The 21614-nt window shown below is 49.3% G+C and overlaps 1 protein-coding gene across 1 annotated transcript in view; it reads left to right on the forward strand.

Moving 5' to 3' along the window:
• LOC148538441 (apoptosis-inducing factor 3-like) overlaps positions 1–21614 on the forward strand; it is a 155487-nt gene that overhangs the window by 112249 nt on the left and 21624 nt on the right. Inside the window, exons 13-15 of the mRNA XM_088454862.1 lie at positions 2195–2258; positions 3340–3416; positions 6684–6801. Of these exons, the coding sequence (XP_088310988.1) occupies positions 2195–2258; positions 3340–3416; positions 6684–6801 (259 nt within the window). The remainder of the gene's footprint in view (positions 1–2194; positions 2259–3339; positions 3417–6683; positions 6802–21614) is intronic.

A 21614-nucleotide genomic window follows, 5' to 3' on the forward strand; every position in this document is an offset into this window, starting at 1 on the left:
CATAGGGGGGGGAGTACTACTGGGGCACTATGTAAGGGGAATACTACTGTGGGCACAAGGGGCACTGCATAGGGGGTACCACTACTGGGGGCACTGCATAGGGGGGGAGTACTACTGGGGCACTATATAAGGGGAATACTACTGGGGGCACTGCACAGGGGGGACCACTACCGGGGGCACTGTAAAAGGGGCACTGCATAGGGGGTACCACTACTGGGGGCACTGCATAGGAGGACTGCTACTGGGGGCACTATATAAGGGGAATACTACTGGGGGCACAAGGGGCACTGCACAGAGGGGACCACTACCGGTGACAATGTAAAAGGGGCACTGCATAGGGGGGCGCCAAAAAATATACTCGCTTACCAAAAAATTTGGGCTAGGGCCGGCCCTGCACTTACCGATGATGCCGCCCCCTCTGCTTGACATCATGACATCAGTCACTAAGAGGGAGAGCTGGCACAGTGCACAATTAAGCCTTGTTACAGCTCTGGGAGTGTGTATCTGGGTGCTGCTGCTGGGGTGTTGGTAGTAAATATACGTGGGGTGGGGACAGTGTGTCTGGGTGCTACTGGGTTGTTGGCAGTGAACGCAGGGCGGGAGAGTAACTGGGTGCTTCTAGGCTGTTAGTAGTGAATGCAGAGGAGAGAGTGTGTGTTTGGGTGTTTCTAGGCTGTTAGTAGTCAATGTAGGGTGGAGGGTGTGTGTTTGGGGGTTGCTGTGGTGTTGGCAGTGAATACAGGTGAGAGAGTGCGTCTGGATGCTACTGGGGTGTTGGCAATGAATGCAGGGAGAGGAGAGTGTGGACTGGGTGCTGCTGGGGTGTTGGTAGTGAATGTGGTTTAGGGGGAGTGTGTTTGTGAGTGTTGCTGGGACTGGGGTGTTGGTAGTGAATGCTAGCGGAGTGTCTCCGGCTCCTGGTATTATACTATTAACTTATGTCCTCTAAGGAAGGTACTACGTGAATGGTGAGACAGGCGCTGCATTTCTCATAGAAATGCATTGGCTGAATGTTCATTGGCTTAGAGAGGCGTGCCTCCGCCTCTCAGCCAATGAGCGGTTCCCACTATTGACTTCAATGGTGGGAATGCACTCTAGCAACGTAGTGGTACCCACTATTGAAGTCAATGGTAAGAATTGCTCATTGGCTTAGAGAGGCGGAGGCTCACCTATCTCTACCAATGAACGTCCAGCCAATGCATTTCTATGGCAGCGGCTGTTGCGTCATTCGCAAAGTACTGTCCTAAGAGGACGTACTATGTCCATGGAACGAAGAGGACCGGAACCAAGGGGTAGGACTATGTTTTGTTTTTTTTACAGGTCCCCGATCAGGATTCTACTGGACAAGGGGTCAGGCCAGGCCTAGGGACAAGGTAATTATGTAGTCTGAGTGGGTGTTAGTGAATGAGTGAGTGCATATGTAATAATAAAACCTTCTGTGTCTGTGTCCTGTGTGCTTTTTTTTTTTTATATTTCTGTTGCAGTAAACTAGAGGTACAAGCAAGACCTTAATGCCCCGTATGCTGGTACTTGTGGTTCTCCAAGTATCAGCATGAGGGGGAGGCTTGCTGGGGCCTCTAGTTCTCCTGTAAAGGGCAATATTATTCTATTTTCCACACAATCAGCCTGGCACCCACTGCCCAGAGGTGCCAGGGATAGCCCTCGGCTATCAGTCCAGGCCTGGGGGGGGATGCACCCCTTTATTGGGTGGGGTCTCCACCTCCCCAGGAGCCCTCATGGCTGACTAGCATGTGGGGCTTGAACTCGCACCCTATTACATTTGGCCCCAAGGCTTATTTGCTAGCAGCAGATCATGTATGCATGGTGCTTGGTGTATTTACATGTGTCTTAATGTGCCTATGCGGGTATAAAATGGTATTTGGGCTGTAGTAGCGCTCACAGACCGCTACATCACTGCCAAGGGACTGGAAGAGAAGGAGGAGATCCGGTCTGCACATGTGCATCATGGCATGTGACCGTGTCTGCAATCCCCAGATGGTCATGTAGGCATCCCATGCAACCACGCCAGGTAAGTGGTTAATGAAACTCACATTTTACAGGGAAAAAGTCCATGCTGTCAATGACCAGCTTCATATTGCACATCTTAGCAATCATGAATTTGCATTGTACCTATTGCTCAGGACATTGAGGACACTAAAGGTATATCTATAAACCTAGCTCATTTTTTTCACAGGTGACAGAGGTGGTCTTGAGAAATGGAACTCGGCTTCCCACTGACATTGTAGTTGCCGGAATAGGTCAGTTATATTACAAAATAAAAAAAGATGGGTCAGATGAGTAAAATAAAAATATTTTTATAAGTGGTTTAAAGATACAATTAATTCCTATTCAATAACCTATTTATAATAGCAAGCTTTAATGAGTTCTGGAAGGAGGTGTTTCATCCAATACCCCTTTTACACCACAGCTAAAACCCGGGTTATTGCAGGGCTAACCTGGGTTACTGCTTGGTGGAAAAGGGGCCAGGGCTGGATTCCCAGGTCGAGTGACCCGGAAATTTAACCCGGGTAGTTTTGGATTGTCCATCGACTGTGCATGCAGGCCAACCTGGTTGATATCGACCAGGTTACTATAGGGACCCACGTTGGCCGTCGGTGGGTTTGTGGTGTGCTGGATGATCGATACCGATCATCCAGCACACCCGGGAGATCATTCAACTATATCGTTATTGACGATCGTCCCGTGTGTATGCACCATAAGAAAGAGCAAGTAAATGTGCACGTTGGCGAAACCATGCTGCACTGCAGGTGGGGAAGATGTAAAATGTGCAGAGAGATTTAGATTTGGGAGGGGTGTGTCCAAACTGAAATCTAAATTGCAATTTCAATATAAAGCTGTTCAGCATTTGTGGGCTACATTCCAAAGCAGCCAGTATTCACCCTGCATGCAAAAAAAAATAGTATTTGTGCCCCCTGCATTGCAGCATGGTCTGTCCAGTTGCACAATTATTGCTTTTCTTTGCTTTGCTCCCAACACCACTGACATTAAAGATCAAAGTATTTTGTACACCTGTCTGTGAGATACAATTACTGACAAAAGTATACTCATCGACTTCCGATTTTCTGGGAGACTACCCAAAATAGTTGGTAAATTGACTTCTGTATCTCCTGAGCAGCTGGGGACATGAGGCAATGGTTCCCCATTAGGAAAACAGCAGCTAGCTTTCATGGATGTACCTGAAGTAAATGAAGCAGATATCTGACTGGTTGCTGTGGGCTTCTGCATTTTGATTTACACATTTGTATAGATAATTAATCATTTCCCAATATCACTTTAAATTGCTCAATTATATTTATGGCTTTTTTATCCAATTTCCAGGTGTAACCCCGGTATCCAACTTCCTGAAAGGCAGCAGAGTTGCTGTGGACACTAAAGGAGCAATCTATGTAGACCAGGTGTGTATATTATGCTGTGATGTGTACCCACGGCATAACTAGACCTTTGTCTAAAAGCAAAGTTTGAAGCTCCCCTTCCCCAAGGTTTCTAGTTAGGGACACACTTCCTCCCTTCCACTTACATATGTTACCGGGAGCTGCGCACTGCACTGCATTTGATTTCACATCCTGCTCAGAATGGTTGAGATGATCATATTTCCATTCCCCTATGAGCAGCGTTTGCATTTTGGGGCCAGCCCGTGTGAACAGTATTTTGGGCTTCAAACCCCAAAAGCTTCAGTGGTCACAAAGCTGGGCGCACACTAATATTCTTTTCACACTGCCAGCAATAACCCGGGATATTACACGCGAACGCGCAGCAACCTGGGTACTGTGCAGTGTAAAAGGGCCAGGTTTAAATAACCCGTGTTGAGCGACCCGGCATTTCAACCCTGGTAACGAGCAGGGTTGAACACGGGTTCAACCCGGCTCGCGATGCAGTGTGAATGGGTTAACTGGGTCGATCCGACCTGGGGTCCGTTCACAGCATAGGAAGATCTGGCGCTGGAGATGATCTCATCTCCACGCGACTTGTCAGCACGTGATGGTGGTGACGTCATCGACCCGGCAATAAGCTGGGTTGGGCTGTCAGTCTGAAAGGGGTCTCAGCTGGGTTGCACCCGAAATGGACCTGTGTACAAAATCCCGGGTGGAACCCGCCATTGCAGTGTGAAAGGGGCATAAGAGTACTCTGCAAAAGGGAACAACATGGATGGCAGCGTATGGGTCTCATACCATTGCTATTCCTACTACCCCATTAATTATGTGTACATAATTGCGGGAGATATCATTTTAACTTGTCCTGGGAGGCAAGAGTTGTGTCCATTATCCTTTACGTATATGAACGGATTTAGGACTCACTCCTCATCCTAACACCCTCTTTACACAGATTGTTATTATGAAAAGTACTTTTGTACATGGATACAAAGTCACATTTGGGAACCAGTAATCTGTATCTACAAACACTATAAAGCATAGAATGTTGAAGACTGATAAAGAGCAAATGCCTCAGCTGCTCTGTCCATTTAATGTTTTGTTTTATTTTCATTATTGCTCGCCCTCAGGAAAGACATATGCTGATGCCAAGGAAGTTTAAATTCCTTAACTGTTTGTTTAACTACATGTGGTGTCCATTTGTCCCAACAACATGTAACTTATAGCACACACGAGTAAACACTGGGCCTGATTCAGAGATGGATGCAGTAACACAGAAGCTGCGTCTTTGGTAATGATGCAGGAGGCGTCTTGTATAAATAGACGCCTCCTGCTGGCTTATGTGATCCGCTGCTGCATTCCGAAGACGCAGCATCGGATCACACCACATGACCATTGTTCATCTGCATAACCTACAGGTGTACGCAGGATAGCCAGTGTTTTCACGCAGCTAAAGCCAATGAAGCTGCATACAAGGACGCAGCCACTGGCGTCAGCATGCCCAAGAAATGGGGCAGGCAAGCTACCGTTTTCTGGGACGCTGCCTGACGCCAACCCCAAACAGCCGCAGCCTGTCAATCAAGCTGCAGCATTGGGGCACTGCAAGTGAGCTCGTAAAAGGCGATCTGTACATGCGCAGTACAGATCCTGATGATACAGAACCATTAGGTTTGTGTAGAACTCTGAGTAAGGCCTACTGTCTGCAAACACTTCACATTAACATAAGGAGAAAATAATAAACTGGTTTACTGCACATTGCAAGTCCAACTCCTTTATAATGAGTTTTTGCACCTGTCACACACGATGGAGACAGACATTTTTTGAATACACTTGTCTGACATTTTGAAAGGTTCCTTGTGATTTATAATCTCCTTTATCAGAATATTTGGTCGCTCAGCCAGTTTATGTACTGAGCCTAGGACACAGAGAGGAAGTGGCCGATAAACATAAGCTTTTGTCATTGAGTTGTATCTGACATATCTTTAGATATTCCAGCACACAAGAACCATAAATTGTCCCGGAGCGGTAACCATTTTAGAATACAATATAAAAAAAAGAAAACAAGCACACAGACACGTACACAGACATCATTATATATATTTTTATCATTACAACACAACTTTTTTTTTAACAAAAATTAATAAAGTACTGTTCATTTTTGCCTTTTTTTTTTTTGCAAATCAAAACAAATTATTTATGAATCAGATAGTACTTGATAAATAGATTCCCATTTGCACCATTTAATATTTAGGGTAACAAGACAACAGGTCCTTTTGTCTGTGAAAACATATATTGTCTCCAGCATAAGGGTTTTTTACCCCTAGATAAATTTGCCAGTTATAACTGAACACACAGCATTTGGGAACATTTTGCACAACTTTGTCACAGTAGGGGTTGTAGAAAAAGATAACATAATGAGCACCCTCAGAACACGGGGCTATGTGTTACAGTGCTGAAGCGCTACGCTGGTGATGACACCCCTGCATTGACGTCACCAGAGGGACGTTGAGCAGAACATACCACCCTCCATTCTGGCAGTTGGTACAGGCCGCTTGTATCGGGATTGTACCATGTTTTTTATAGCAGCCTCCTGGCCGCTCGTATAGCTGTGGGTGACCACCCACAGCTATAGCGAACGGCCAGGAAGATGGTCGCGATGGTCAAGACCATCGGGCTTGCGACGAGACCCTTGCGGTAGGGTCTCGTTGCCGCAAGCCCTGGAGTGCTTTCGGCTCTATCAGAGCCGAGAGCACTCCCATTGACATCACTTGTGATGTCAGTAGGGCCGGCCCCAGACGGAACGCCTCCGTCTGGGCAGCCACGCCCCCGGCAACGCCCACCAAAGGGGGCGTGCTGTCACTCACTATCGACAGCACGCCCCCTTTGGTACGAGACCCGGAGCGACGGCTTGCCCGTCGCTATCCGGGTCTCGCGCATGCGCATGACGGAGCCGGCTCCGTTGTGCGCATGCGCACTGGGCCAACATCGACCCGCTTGCGAGCGGATCTGAATCAGGCCCTGTGTGAGGCACTGTGGAACCCTTGTGGCGCCATATAAATAAAGAATAATAATAATAACAGTTTGGATAGACAGAGCAAATGAGCTATACAAAATCAGTGGGACAACCTTAGAATTCTAAAGTGACAACATGAAAAGCTTTCTGGTACCTGCTTATACATTGTAGGGTTTAGGATTTTGTATAATGTATACATATGAGGAACATACATACATATGCATAACACTGAGGAAATGTTACCATGCCTCTCAACCAAAGTTACTTTTTGCCCCTCACAGTTCATGCGCACCAGTGTCCCTGACGTCTTTGCAGCCGGTGATGTTGTATCCTTTCCTCTCGCCATGATGGATGGACACAGGGCCAATATTGGGCACTGGCAGATGGCTCACTCTCATGGTATGAAATATTATTTCTGGGTTTCTAACCTCATGCCATTTACTTGTAAAATGTTCCATCCTGCACTACTTAAAATGTCACCAATCATTCAGACCGATTCTGGTGGTACCAAACCACTAAGAAAATGTATAGTGTGTCATGACAGTGGTTTTAATGAGTTCGGTACGGGATCCCGACGGTCACAATGCTGGCTCCGAAGTCCTGATGGTGAAAATCCCGACACTTGTTGGTGAGTATTCTAACCCTAACCCTCCCAATAGCCCAGCCCTCCCGCAACCTAACCCTAACTGTCCCCTTTGGCAGCCTAACCCTCCCTTCCCGTAGCCTAACTGTGATCCTCCCCCTAGTGCCTAACCCTAAACTAACCCCTAACCCTCATACTCACCGTCAGGATTCTGACCGTCGGGATTCCGGAGCCGGTATTCTGGTGACCGCCGGGATTCCGGAGCCGGTATTCTGGTGACCGCAGGGATTCCGTAGCCTGTATTCTGATGACAGTCTGAATGGAAATGTCATTTAAGTAATGCATATAGACTGTTATGTCTTCATATAATACAGCAGACACACTAGTATATGTACTATCAGCTGACGAAGTAAACCTGCAAGCATCCAGTCCGAAGCTGCCTATTGTCATTATCATCATTGCGTTTAGTTGCACCTGCTTTTTTTTTTTATTATTGACCAAGTGAAATAGATCAATACATTTTTCATGTATGCTGCTATTGTGCTCTGCATCTTTTGTCTGCTGTCGCTGTCCTACTCCTGTTTACTGCCACCATGTTCCTTCATTTTTCTTCACAGACATGGTCTTCCTACTTCTTCCTTCAGGCTGCTGAACTCCTTACTGCTGCTCTCTTCTGTCCACTGCCCCTGGCCGTGCCTGTATAGCAATGTGACCGTAAGAGAGCGGAGACTGTTGCTGAAGCAGTCTACTGTCACTGCCCAATGTACCGCTGCAGCTGCACATTGGGCAGAGGAGATGTGTTACAGGTGGGGGTGATCACACTGATTGCCCCCTTCTCCTGGAGCCTGTCCCTGTGCTGAGCGTATGGCGCTGCGCATAGTAGTGTCTTCAGATTTCTTTGGGGAGGGGGCGTGGCCATCAGGGCTGGCTCGAGGGGTATTTGACCAATACAGTTGAAAAGGGGCGCCACCCCATAGAGGGCACAGTCCTCCCAACCGTCCCGATTTCAGCGGGACAGTCCCGTTTTTCGGGCACAGTTCCACCCGCAGAATTTAGCCGTGGGAGGTTAGGGACACTCAGGCACCTCCGCAGCTCTGCTTTGCTAAGCTAAAGTAAAGCTGAATGGATGCCGCTCGCATGCACGTGGCGTCCATTCAGTGCAGGGAGACGGCTGAGGGCAGCCCAGCTGCTGATGGAGTGCTGGGCTCGCCTCCAGCATGACCTAAAATGGGAAGCGTGCCACACGGGCACGCCCCAAAATTGAGTCATTTAGGAAGAGTGGTCTATGGAAATTAGGCCACACCCCTTTTTTGACCGCACACTAGTGTCTGGGGGGTGCAACCCAACTATTGCACACTGCGCTGCTCCACCTGGAGCTGGCCCTGGTGGCCATGCCTCACGGATTTGGCCTCGACCTACCTATACCCGGGCCCGTCAGAGCTCTCAATGGCCCTGCTGATAGTCCCCTTTTGTCTGCGTCCTTCTTATAACACTACTGCTGTTTCTGTGTTTTCCACTGCTCTACTTAAGTCTTAAAGCTGTATCTTGCTGCTGTCTCTGGTTCTGTGCTTTCATCTTCCTCACTGCCGTGTCTCTTATCTCTCTTCTGTCAACACCAATGAACATTCGTGCTCCCCGGCCTCCAGCCACTGAGGTAAAGCAATGGACAAGGTTACGGGAAAGAAAGATTATAATCATTGCATTGGGATGGGAAAGGAATAGGATGCTAGGGCTAGGGGTGGGGATTGTTAGGGCAATTGCATGGTAGCTTAGAGAGTGCCTTAGAAGTCACTAAGCGAGTCCAAAATTCAGTAAGCCTGCAAATGGTAAGCATAAGTCACGAATGACCATTTGTGAGCTCTGGCCCTGATTCAGAGCCGGACGCTCTGACAGAGCGCTTGATCTGAATCTAGGATTCTTTTTTTTTTTTTTATGGAGCGGCCTCCTGCCACCCACAGCTAATGCGAGTGGGCCAGGATGATGGTCGCGATGGTCTTGACCATCGGGCTTGCGACGAGACCCTTGTGGTAGGGTCTCGTGGCCGCAAGCCCCAGAGAGCTTTCGGCTCAAACAGAGCCGAAAGCTCTCTCACTGACATCACTTGTGATGTCAGTGGGGCCGCCCCCAAACGGTAGGCGTTCCCATGGGAACGCCTCCGTCTGGGCAGCCACACCCCCGACCCGCCCACCAAAGGAGGCGTGCTGTCACTCAACATCGACAGCACGCCCCTTTGGTGCGAGACCCGGAGCGACGGATTGCCCGTCGCTATCGGGGTCTAGTGCATGCACAGGACGGAGCCGGCTCCGTCGTGCACATGCGCTCCGGGCCACCATCGACCCGGTTGCGAGTGCTCAGCGCTTGCGACCGGGTCTGAATCAGGCCCTCTATCCCTAGATTACAGAACTGCGCATGCATTTGCCTGACACCCTGGTGCTGTTACAGAATGAACTAGATTGAAATTAGAGCAAAAGGAGACATCACAATGGCTGCGCATATACTTAGAAAGAAATCTGAAATAATGTACATTTTTTGAGATGCGATACACAGATGTGATCAAGGTGCACGCTATCAGAAATGTTGTAGAAGAGTGATGGGCGTTCCTGGGCTGTGACTAGTAGTGCACGCAAAACAGGTCCGTCTTATGGGCGTGCTATAGGAGTGTCGTGGGCGTGTCAGTGAAAGTGGCTGCGTACACAGACGCACAACTGCAGGCATAGGAGGCCTTAGTCAGGCGGAGAAACCGCACATGCCATACGGCTAGTGCAACCGATGGTGGCGTCTAAGGGTGCACCATGTCGGTATTACTGCGTATATGGAGGCTGACAGTAGGCGTCTCTGTCCTTACACATTTGGCTGCACGGATGTACATGAGGGAGGGAGTTTGTAGCGGCATTTACATAAAGTGGCAGATGGGCGACCGCCAGTAAACGGTGCTGCGTGCAACTCAGAATCAGGCCCAAAATCACATCGGGAAAATATAAAAGCACAATATTACTTTTCACAACAAATAATACTGAAGTACACCTCCTATGATAAATAGGGTATGTTTAAAAAATCTTCTTGCATGAGGAAACTTGTCCCTATAATGGTAACAATGAAATAGATATAACCCGCACTCATTAATGGTGTGGATGGGACCTGCGTGGCGCAGCTTGGTGAGGAGTGTCCAGGTAAATCCCACAACAAGTAGAGATCTGTTCCCCCTTCCTGATGATAACAGTATGGAAGCTGTGTTATGGAAGTAGCGGTACTCAGTGATGGAGGACAGATGGAGGTAATGCTGGTAAGGTTAGTATTGTAGAGTGTTCCAGAATTGACCTCCCCAGCATTACCTGGGTGTAGTAGGTATTACCGGCGGTCAGCGGTTCAAATCCCGACAGTGGAAGCCCGGCAGGGTTGAAGATTCCGAACGTCAAAAGGTAAGTATTAACTAACACTATTCTACCTCCTAACCCCAACCCTCCCTCTAAGTGCCTAAACCTAACCCCCCCTTCCAGGCAGCTAACCCTAAGTCTCCTGGGGGGTGCCTAACCTCTCCCCGGGAGGGCCTAACCCTAACCCCCCCTTCCTCTAGCCTAATCCTAACCTCCCGGGGGGGTGCTCAACCCCAAGTCTCCCCTGGGAGCCCACTAACCGAATCGTCGCCCCCCCCCCCCCCCCAGCGCGGCTGTCCGCGCCCGGCTTACCTTCGGGCTCCCGGCGTAGGTCTATTGACAGGCGTCGGGATTTCGACGCCTGTCATTAGTACCACACCGGGATTAGAAAGTCGGGAAGTCGGCGGTCGGGATTTAGACTACATCCCCATTACCTCTGTCCTCGATCCAAATCACTGTCAGCTAGCTAGCTCACCTCATAAGGAGAGGGATAAAAGAAAATATTTTTTGTTTAAATTCTCATCTTTTCATTGATAATAACAACATTTTAAAAAATTGGTATTTACTTTTTGTGCCCTTGCAATTGATAAGATTTAAAATGATCTGCAACACTGGATACTGGCAGCTTTGCGGCTACATATTTTGTCACTAGTATTTTGTCACCCGATTCTTAAAAACTCCATCTGCTGCTACTTGAGCTCACTGTGGGCCTGATTTAGACCCGGCTCCGTCGTGCACATGCGCGAGACCCGGATAGCGACGGGCAATCCGTCGCTCCGGGTCTCGCACCAAAGGGGGCGAGCTGCCGATGGTGATTGACAGCTCGCCCTGTTTGGTAGGCGTGGCTGGGGGGTGGCTTCACAAACGGAGGCTTTCCCAAGTGAACGCCTGCCATTTGTGGGCGGCCCCACTGACATCAGTGATGTCAGTGGGAGAGCTTCCAGCTCTATTAGAGCCAGAAGCTCTCTGGGGCTTGCGGCCACGAGACCCTACCACCTACTCGTCCAATGGTTGCGATGGTCTTGACCATCGCGACCCTCAACCTGGCCACTCGCTATAGCTGTAGGTGGTAACCCTCAGCTATGCGAGCGGCCAGGAGGCCGCTCCAAAAAAACGCCCTGATTCAGAGCGAGCGCTCTTTCAGAGCGTCCGTCTCTGAATCAGGCCCTCAGTGATTGAGTCTGCACCATTAGTATCAGTAACACTACAAACCACGACACTGAGGTGCATATGCGGGAAGTAGTGTGAAATATACAGAATGCGTGCTACGTAACTAAACAATGAATAGATGCTAGAATCTAAATGAAAAAAAAGTTTACACTGCAAGCACATACCTGTCTGTGCATATAGGGCCTGTGTGCACCTAGCATAATAGTTGTTTTGTTCAGAGCTGCAACATTGTTGCAACAATGTAATAAAGGACCATTCATATGCTGCTTGAATGGGAAGGAGGCCAAAGTGTGAGAGTTCTACTACTAAATCGCATTCATAGTAACCTAACATTCCAGCTCCTGAGTACAGTCTGTGCATTAATTATAAATTGGGGGATCCAATTTAGAAGAATCAATACAGCCAATAATTTACAGGTAGCCATCCGATTTCATTACAGCTTTATCTGTGCACTGCCGCATTACTGACTGAAAAGTTGGTCTGACAGAACATATGACCGTGTGCTCTGTCCGCCTGTCCATTTTTTAGGTCAGGTATTCTGGGCACAGGCAGATTGAGAACTAAAGTCATATTTCTACTTCAGGGTCCATAGGGTATCCACAGGATACCTTGGGGTATAGGTGATGACGTCAGGCATCGGGCACCATTAAGTTTTCAGTCCTCCCAGGATGCACTAGGGTCCCCCTCCTATACCCCGCCCCCGAGCCAAGGCATCTCAGTTTAGTTTGGTGCCCGGCCGGAGTCGGATGCACCTGTTGGAGTGGGGGCTAAGAAGAGCCCCTGAAGTTTTCTTCAAGCAGCTGTGGCTGCACATCTGGAAGTACAGCATGGACAGTCAGTACTGACGTCCATGCCGTCTTCCCTCCACCCCCGCTGGTACCAGAACGCCGGTACCGATCCGGGGATGCTGGTGAGCATCTGGGGTTACAGCTAGCGGTGACCCCAGATGTTTGGGACCATGGCCGGATTCAAGGGGGACAGCAAGGTAAGCAGCGGGGTGCCGCGGTGGGTCCCCGCTGAACACATGGTCCAGAGTCCCCAGGCAGGGGGCTCCCTGGGGACTGGCTGCAGCGTGGAGCCAGGTATCTAACCTGCGCTTCCACTACCCCCATGGGACAGTGGACCGCAGCAGAGCGGTAGCGCTGCGGCATCCCGGGGGTTAAATGCATGCCAGGGGAGCGCGCCTTCCCTGTCTGACAGCCGGCGCCTCCCCCGCTGCACGGTCCTCTCTGCAACGCTGACTGGCTCTGTAGCAGCGCTCCTCCCCCAGGCCAGCCTTCTCTAAGCTCCTCGGCGACCATCTTGCAACCGCATGGTGAACGCTGCTGGAAGCCTGGAATCAGAGGCATCGTGGTCTGGGTCCCCCCGCATACCTCTTCTCCGATTTGGGTCAGGTCTGTGTATGCAGCGCTGTGTCCTACCAGACTCTGTGTCTGGGTAGTTGAGAATCAGCGCTGATAGTGCAGGAATTGATTTTTCTTTGCATTGTATGTGACTGTGCTAGCGCTGCTGCCTGTACTTTACTTCTTAACTGTCAGCCTTATTACTGTCCCTGTCTTTCTGCTAAAGCCCTTGTGGTGCGGTGTTGCAGGGTGGTCTCTCACTATACGGATAAGTATTGCTGAGAGGGGTCACATATTTACCATCATGTCTGAGAGTGACTTCCCTCTACAGCGTCGGTGTACTACGTGCAAGGCACCTATAGCGGAGGGGGAGGGTAGCGCGGAAGGGCTATGCCGATTGTGTTATTTATTGGCGCGGCCTATTACGGTCACAGCACCGGTACAAGAGCCGCCCTGGGCTTGTTTCGCCAAGGCGCTTACAACCCTCGTGGGCCAGTTAGCTCCGCAGCCTCCGTTCACTCAGATGGGATTGTCCCACAAGCGGCCGGTGGCGTCTCAGTCCGCTCCTTATGAGGATGACGACGGGACGTCCGATGATGGGGCGATTCTGGATCTTTCTGACCAGGAACCTCCCCGTCCTAAAGAGTCGAACGCTAAGTCTAAGGTGTATATACCTGGCCTTATTCGTGCAGTCCTTACTGCTTTAGATATTGAGGATGAGGAACCTCCGGTATCAAAGTCCAAATACGCCTTTTTCAAGGATGTTAAAGGAGATACCACAGTGTTTTCCCTTTCGGGACAATTAGTTGACCACCTAGAGGAAGCGTGGAAACAGCCAGGCAAACGATATCAGCCTCAAAGGCGTTTAGCAGTGGCGTATCCGTTTGCGGACAATTATTTTGCCAAGTGGGAATCCCCTCCACAGGTGGATTCTCATGTGACACGCCTTGTCCGTAGTGCCACATTGCCCATGCCATCCCTTAAGGATGCTACGGACCGCAAGGTAGAGATCTGCCTGAAGTCGTCTATTCCCTTGCAGGGGGGGCAGCACGGCCAGCTATGGCCATTTGCTGGGTTGCCAGAGCTATGGAGCGCTGGGCTGATACGTTGGAGGCGTCCTTCGATCCCGACTGTTCGGCTGAGCAGACGGAGTTGATCGTCAATCTCCGGGATTCGGCCACTTATATCAACGAAGCGGCCTTAGATATTAGTACCCTGGCGTCTCGAATTTCTTCGGCAGCGGTGGCTGCTCGTCGCACCTTGTGGTTGCGATCCTGGAAGGCGGACGCTGATTCCAAAAAGGGTTTGGAGGCATTGCCTTTTAACGGAGAGGTTCTCTTCGGTCCGGACCTGGACAAGATTATAGCCATGCTGGCGGCAGCTAAATCAGCATGTCTCCCGTCGGCTGCTGTTCCTTCTGGTTCAGGTACATCGTCCTTTCGGTCTTATAGGGCCCAGGGTAGGCCTAAAGTACAGTCTTTTCCCCGTCAGGCTGGCCCCGAGAAATCGGCCAAGCCCCGGAAGCAGGCCTGGAGTACCAGACGTCCGGCCCCTAAGCCAGATGACAAACCTGTGGCCTGACTGTCCGGGCCTCCCTTTGGGGGATCCCAAAGTGGGAGGCCGCCTGCTGCAGTTCGCCCAGTGTTGGTTGGTCACCACGACAGACACTTGGGTCCTCGAGGTGGTCTCACACGGGTATGCCCTCTCCTTCCGGCACAGACCCCCGGCTCGATTCTTCACCACGGGTCTACCATCAGACCGGAACAAAGCCACGGAACTGCGGAAGGTCTTGCACACTATGCTCCAGGCTGGAGTTATAGTGCCTGTTCCATTCTCCCAGAGGGGCCAGGGTTTCTATTACAATCTCTTTTTGGTGCAGAAACCCAATGGGTCGTTTCGTCCGATTCTCAACCTCAAAGCTCTCAACAAGTCTTTGTGGGTGCCGAAGTTTCGGATGGAGACTCTGCGGTCCATCATTCTGGCGCTGGAACCTGGGGACTACATGGTGTCATTGGATATACAGGACGCTTACCTGCATGTCCCTATTCTTTTGCGCCATCAGCAGTTTCTCAGGTTTGCAATCCGCAGCGACCACTTTCAGTTCCGGGCGTTACCTTTTGGCCTGGCGACAGCCTGGCGACAGCACCACGTGTTTTCACCAAGGTGATGGCGGCTGCAGGGAGTCCGCATTTTGCCGTACTTGGACGACCTTCTCTTGGTGGCAGGATCTCCGGAGCTCCTTCTGCGCCACTTGGACCTGACCATTGCGCTACTGCAACGGCACGGCTGGTTGATAAACTGGCAGAAGTCCACCCTGATCCCGTCTCAGCGGATTCTGCACCTCGGAGCCTTATTGGACTCGGGACAGCAAAGGATCTTTGTGACGGGGGAAAAGATCTCTGCCTTACAGTCGAGGGTGCGCAGTTGTCTGCAGAGCCGCCGGGTGTCTCTACACTCGGCGATGAGGTTACTGGGCTCCATGGTGTCGGTATTCGACATGGTGGAATATGCCCAGTTTCACTCCAGACCTCTGCAGCACCTGATCCTGTCCAAGTGGAATGGACTGCCTCAGTCTCTAAAATCGCAGACGACAGTGCTCACTCCGGAGGTTCGCCTGTCCCTTGCCTGGTGGTTGCAGACGACCCATCTCAACAAGGGTCGTCCGTTCTGGGTGGCGAATTGGGTCCTGTTGACAACGGACGCCAGTCTTCGGGGCTGGGGAGCAGTTTCGGGTCCACACTTGTTCCAGGGCAGGTGGACTCCGGCAGAAGCAGAGCTTCCAATAAACATCTTGGAACTCCGAGCGGTTTTCAATGCTCTCCAGAAGGCACATCGGGTTCTCCAAGGTCACCCGGTGCAGGTCTAGTCGGACAACGCTACCACCGTGGCCTACATAAACCGGCAAGGAGGAACCCGAAGTCGGGCGGCTCTCGTAGAGGTGTCTCGGATCCAGGTATGGGCGGAGTGCAATCTTCCGGCCATATCAGCTGTCTTCATTCCGGGAGTGCTAAACTGGGAGGCAGACTTTCTCAGTCGCCAGGACGTTCATTCGGGGGAATGGTCCCTGCACCCGGACGTTTTTCAACTGCTGGTGGACAGGTGGGGTCTTCCAGAGATCGACCTCATGGCGTCCCAGCACAACAACAAGTTGCCGGTGTACGGGTCTCGCACAAGAGACGAAGAGGCGTCTCTGGTGGATGCTCTGTCAGTCCGGTGGATGTTCCGGTTTGCTTATCTCTTTCCTCCGGTTTCCTTTCTTCCACGGGTAATCCGGAAATTCAAACAGGAAGGAGGGACGCTCCTGTTGATAGCTCCCGCATGGCCCAGACGGCACTGGTTCTCAGACCTTCAGGGTCTGTCCGTGGACAGTCCTCTGCGGTTACCGCTCCGACCGGACCTTCTGTCACAGGGTCCTTGTCTTCACCCGGACTTGACTCGGCTGTCTTTGACGGCGTGGCTGTTGAGACGGCCATGTTAAGGTCCAGGGGATTTTCAAGCTCTGTAGTACGTACCATGCTAAGAGCTCAGAAACCGTCTTCCACGAGAATATACCATCGCGTGTGGCATACGTTCTTCCAGTGGTGTCGACAGAGAGGTTATGCACCGCGGGAGTTTCGTCTGTCTCGGGTACTCTCCTTCCTACAAGCGGGACTAGACCATGGGCTTCGCCTTGCTTCTTTGAAGGTGCAGGTTTCGGCCCTGTCTGTCTGGTTTCACCGTAGGATTGCTACATTTCCTGATGTGCGCACCTTTATGCAGGGCGTTCTGCGTATTCAGCCACCTTTTGTTCCACCTGTTGCGCCTTGGAACTTGACTGTGGTCCTGAGGGCTCTCCAAGGACCGCCGTTTGAACCACTGGGCTCAATGGATCTTAAATGGCTAACAGCTAAGACTGTTTTCCTTCTGGCCATAGCTTCGGCCAGACGTGTTTCTGATTTAGGGGCTCTCTCTTGTAGACCCCTTTCTTGATTTTTCATGGGAACAGGGCAGTGCTACGCACTCATCCTGAATTTCTTCCCAAAGTTGTTTCCCAGTTTCATGTTAATGAGGAAATAGTTGTTCCGGCTTTTAACTCACCTGGTCTTTCAGTGGCCACTTTGGATGTTGTGCGGGCCTTAAGGACTTATGTTGACCGCACTTCTTCGTTTAGGAAGTCGGACGCCTTGTTTGTCCTCTATGGCTTCCGTAAAAAGGGTTGGCCTGCTTCAAAGCAAACTTTGGCAGCCTGGATCCGTATGGCAATTTCTGAAGCTTATCTTCATGAAGGCCTGCCGGTTCCTCTTTCTGTGAAGGCTCATTCCACTAGGTCTGTGGGTCCTTCGTGGGCAGCTCGACGTGGTGCCTCTGCAGTCCAGATCTGCAAGGCTGCTACGTGGTCCTCTGTCCATACCTTCGTGAGGTATTACAGGTTTGACACCTTCGCCTCTCAGGATGCTTCCTTCGGGCGGCGGATTCTCCTTTCAGCACAGGAGCGTCCCCACCCTTAAAGGATACTGCTTTGGGACATCCCCAAGGTATCCTGTGGATACCCTATGGACCCTGAAGTAGAAAATATGAGATATGGTAAGAACTTACCTTTGTTATCTCTATTTCTATGAAGTCCATAGGGTTCCACAGGACTCTGGTCGCCAGTTTTTCGTTCTCCCTCTGGTGAGAATGTGATTCTTGTGTGTGTCCAGATCTTTGTTCTCTCGCTTCCTTCTCCTCCTCCTGCCTATGGCTTGGTAACTAACTGAGATGCCTTGGCTCGGGGGCGGGGTATAGGAGGGGGACCCTAGTGCATCCTGGGAGGACTGAAAACTTAACTCTATGGTGCCCGATGCCTGACGTCATCACCTATACCCCAAGGTATCCTGTGGAACCCTATGGACTTCGTAGAAATAGAGATAACAAAGGTAAGTTCTTACCATATCTCATATTTTATCAATTATTGGCTTTCATACCCCATAATTGTTATTACTTATTTACACTATTTGCAGCAATAAGAAATTATATACCACCCGAATGTATTAACCTTTACTCCTGTTCGTCTGCCCCTCCCTTAAAGAATGTAAGCTCTTTCGAGCAGGGCCCTCTACCCTCTTGTGCTTCTCCCTACTGTAATTTAATGTATTTCTTACTCCCCACTAGGGCAACTCTGGCGCATGCGCAGCATACTGACCACAAATGTGCGGCGGCTATTGCCGGGGACAGTTCTGGAGGACCCCTCTCCTGGTAATTTTGGTAAATGCAGCCCATAGCCTACAATGGGCTAACGCCATATTCAGAAGCATTTTGAAGCTTGGTAAATCTGCGAGTTTCGCAGTCCATCTTAGAAACCTATAGGGGATGCGGCTGCTGGCGGGTAATGGAAGGGTCGCGGCAGATATGGAGATAATCTGCTGCGGTCTCTCCATGGTACATTCGGGGAATACCTAATATTATACTAAAGGGTCATTTAAAAACTGGCAAACTGTTCACAGACAGAAAGTTCTAAACCTCAGTAATACCCCTTTTACACCAGAGCAAAAACTTGGGTTTTTGCTGGGTCTACCCGGGTCGCAGCTCAATGTAAAATGGTCCCTAAAAAATAACCCGGGTCAAGTGACCCGGCAATCCAACCCAGGGTCTAACCCAGGATGGACCTGGGTAATGGTGCAGTGTAAATGGCGCAACCCGGGTTATCTGACCTGGTTCATGCCTAAAATGAGCTGATTGGTGGTTGTGGAGCAGTCACCTCCCACTTTTTAGGACCTAATAAGTTTAGCAGGGCAGACCCAGGTTTAGTGTGAATGGGGCTGACCTGAGAATAACCCAGATCGATGGTGCTGTGTAAACGGTGTCTGACCTGGGTTGGAACCATGTCTGAAAACCCAGGTCGGACCCGGGTTTTTGGTGAAAAGAGGTATAAGTAAACGTCTCTGGGTTTTCAACCCAAGTGTGTTGTGAGTATAAGATTTTTTTTTTACCTAAGCAAACAAGTCACTACCCTCACCCTCCCCTGGAAATACAATCCAGAATGATCCTGAATATCCCATCTGACGCATGTATTTGTTTTATTTAAGGCAGCGTGAAAATCCCATGCAATTCCGTCACTTCTCCCAAAGACCTTTCAGCGTCTATGGACATCGCTTTGTTTCAGCTGTAATGTGTTCAGGACATCTTATCGGATGTGCTGTTCTTTAGCCACAATCATTTATTTTACTTAGCATTTCGAAGTTAGACAAAATCAATACAAAACAACACAGCATTTCAATTTAATATGTTATAACAAAATGCAGCTTTGATCATTATGTATTAAAAGAGCTAAGTAATTATCAATAATAAATCATACACCATGAATTAAGTTATCAGGCACAATGATACAGTTGCTAATTCAAGGAGGTTTTAGTAGCATCAATTCAGAAGATATTTACAGGAGACATGCTATGCAGACTAAACAGCATTATATTACTGGGCACGCTGCCTATTAGGATAGGGTGTAGTATATTTTGTTGACATTCATCACGTCGACATAGTTGTAATATTAACATTGACTTTCATCATGTCTACACTGATGAAATGTCGACATGATTAGAATGTCAAAAAAGTCACTGGTGGTCTAGTGGCAGGTTCTGCTTGATGACTTCTGGCGGATCCTGCGACGCTTTGGGTGATGAGTATAGTTAATCCTAACCCTTAACCTTCTCCCTAGTGCTTAACCCTCCCCCTAGAACCTAACCCTCATCCTCTGCTGCTGCATCCTAACCCTCATCCTCCGCTGCTGCAGCCTAACCCTCATCATCCACTGCTGCAGCCTAACCTCTGCTGCCACAGCCTAACCGTAACCTCTGCTGCCACAGCCTAACCCTAACCTCTGCTGCCACAGCCTAACCGTCCAATCGCTGCAGTATGTCCACATTTCAGGTTGACATTTTGAACATGTAGACATTCTGTAGGTGCTGATGATGTTCAATGTCCGTATTTCAACAATGCCAACACCGACATTGTGGTGTCGACATTAAGACTACATCCCATTAGGATATAGCCCTTTGTTTTAAAAAAGAAAAACCTATAATTTAGACATTTTTCTATGGAGATAGAGTGGAAGATGATGGGGTCATAAAATAAGGACAAATAAATATAAGTTAATCCAGAGGTTCCCAAAGGCCGCAATTACAGTCCAGGTTTTAAGGTTGTCCATGCTTGAGCACAGGTGACTTAATTAGTACCTCAGTGAATTTGATTTAAACATATGGGCTCAAGCATGGATATCCTTCAAACCTGGACTGTAATACCGGAGTTTGTGAACCTCTGAGTTAATCATTGACTACTGCTCCATATGTACACCAAACAGTCATATTTTCAGGACAGCAGAATTAGAACAGATAATAGAATGTGCATAATAGCACCACCATATCAGATACCTGAAGTCTTCAACTGGTGGCATCTGTGGCACGTGGAGCTTATGGAGACCGGGCTTTCAGGAACCTGATGGAGATATGATAAATAGGCCCCTGAGCCTATTCTGGCATTCTTTCCCATAAACAATGAGGAAACATTTGTTTTCACTTTAAGAATATTAAAAGCAGGATATACCACAGATATCGCTCATATTTGATTAAAAAAAAAATTGTATGGGGACGTTGCAGAAGTGCATTTTAAGTACCAGCTTGCCTGTATAGGGTAACGCCATCAGAAGACGGTGTTATCCCACTTCCCTTTATAGAGCAGCTCGGCTGGAGAGGAATCATGTGATCCCTCCCAGGTGGGCTATAGCGGATCCTGATGCCCATCGCTACCACTTCACATGTGCAGTAGCAAGGCCAGGTCCAAAGTAGAGTGATGGTGTGAGCACCAATGTCCCGGCATCTGATTCTTGATATATTGCTCTGATAAATCATCCTGCAATCACTAAATATGTGGTGCTGAGGAATGGTCATTTTGCATGTAATTTGTTAAATTTAGCCTTTATGAGTAATGATTGAATGAATTTGACTCTACATTGCCTGTTGTTGCTCACGCTTGGTACCGGAGCATGCGCAGAGAGAAAGTACGCAAGATACGCTCTGCAAAAGGACTTGTGTTCATCTCTGCATCAGCCCAAATGTGTTAAGCCCCGTACACACTGGACGATAAATTTGAACGATATCTTTCAGCGATATTTTGTTCAAATCGTCCAGTGTGTATGCACTTACCGGTGAACGATGCGCGCTCCCGCGGGTCATTAACGATATCCCCAGTCGTCTGTACATGCAGTCCAATCTGGGGATATCATTAACAATGCCATGCTAAACGCAGCATGCCCCCCCCCCCCCCCCACCCCGCCGTTGTTCGTCATTGCCAGCATTGGCAAGTGCATACACAAGCCTCATCCGACATAACTGGGTACACACATCGTCCAGTGTATACCCAGCTTTACTGTCATACATTTGGCACAGTCTATGCATCCTATGACCTCTCCAGAATTGTGTGCCCTGGAAAGTCACAGTATCATTCAGCAAAGGGGCTTGTCATTGAGCAATGCTTTTTGTATGCCCTGTTCTTTCACATTGCATGTGCTGGTATCCGGATGAAAGATCGACAATTAATAGGTTGACAGTCAATAGGTCGACATCAGATGGGCAACATGCAATAGGTCGACAAAAGGTCCACATGTACAAAAGGTCAACTGACAAAAGGTTCACCGTGCAAAAGTTTGTCTCAAAAATGGTTGACACATGTTTTTTATCAACATTTTTATGGTTGGGGGAGGGTTATGGTTAGGGGAGAGTTATGGTTAGG

This window comes from Taudactylus pleione, unplaced genomic scaffold, assembly GCF_031769625.1.
Source record: "Taudactylus pleione unplaced genomic scaffold, aTauple2 ptg000040l, whole genome shotgun sequence".
Classification (NCBI taxonomy): domain Eukaryota; kingdom Metazoa; phylum Chordata; class Amphibia; order Anura; family Myobatrachidae; genus Taudactylus; species Taudactylus pleione.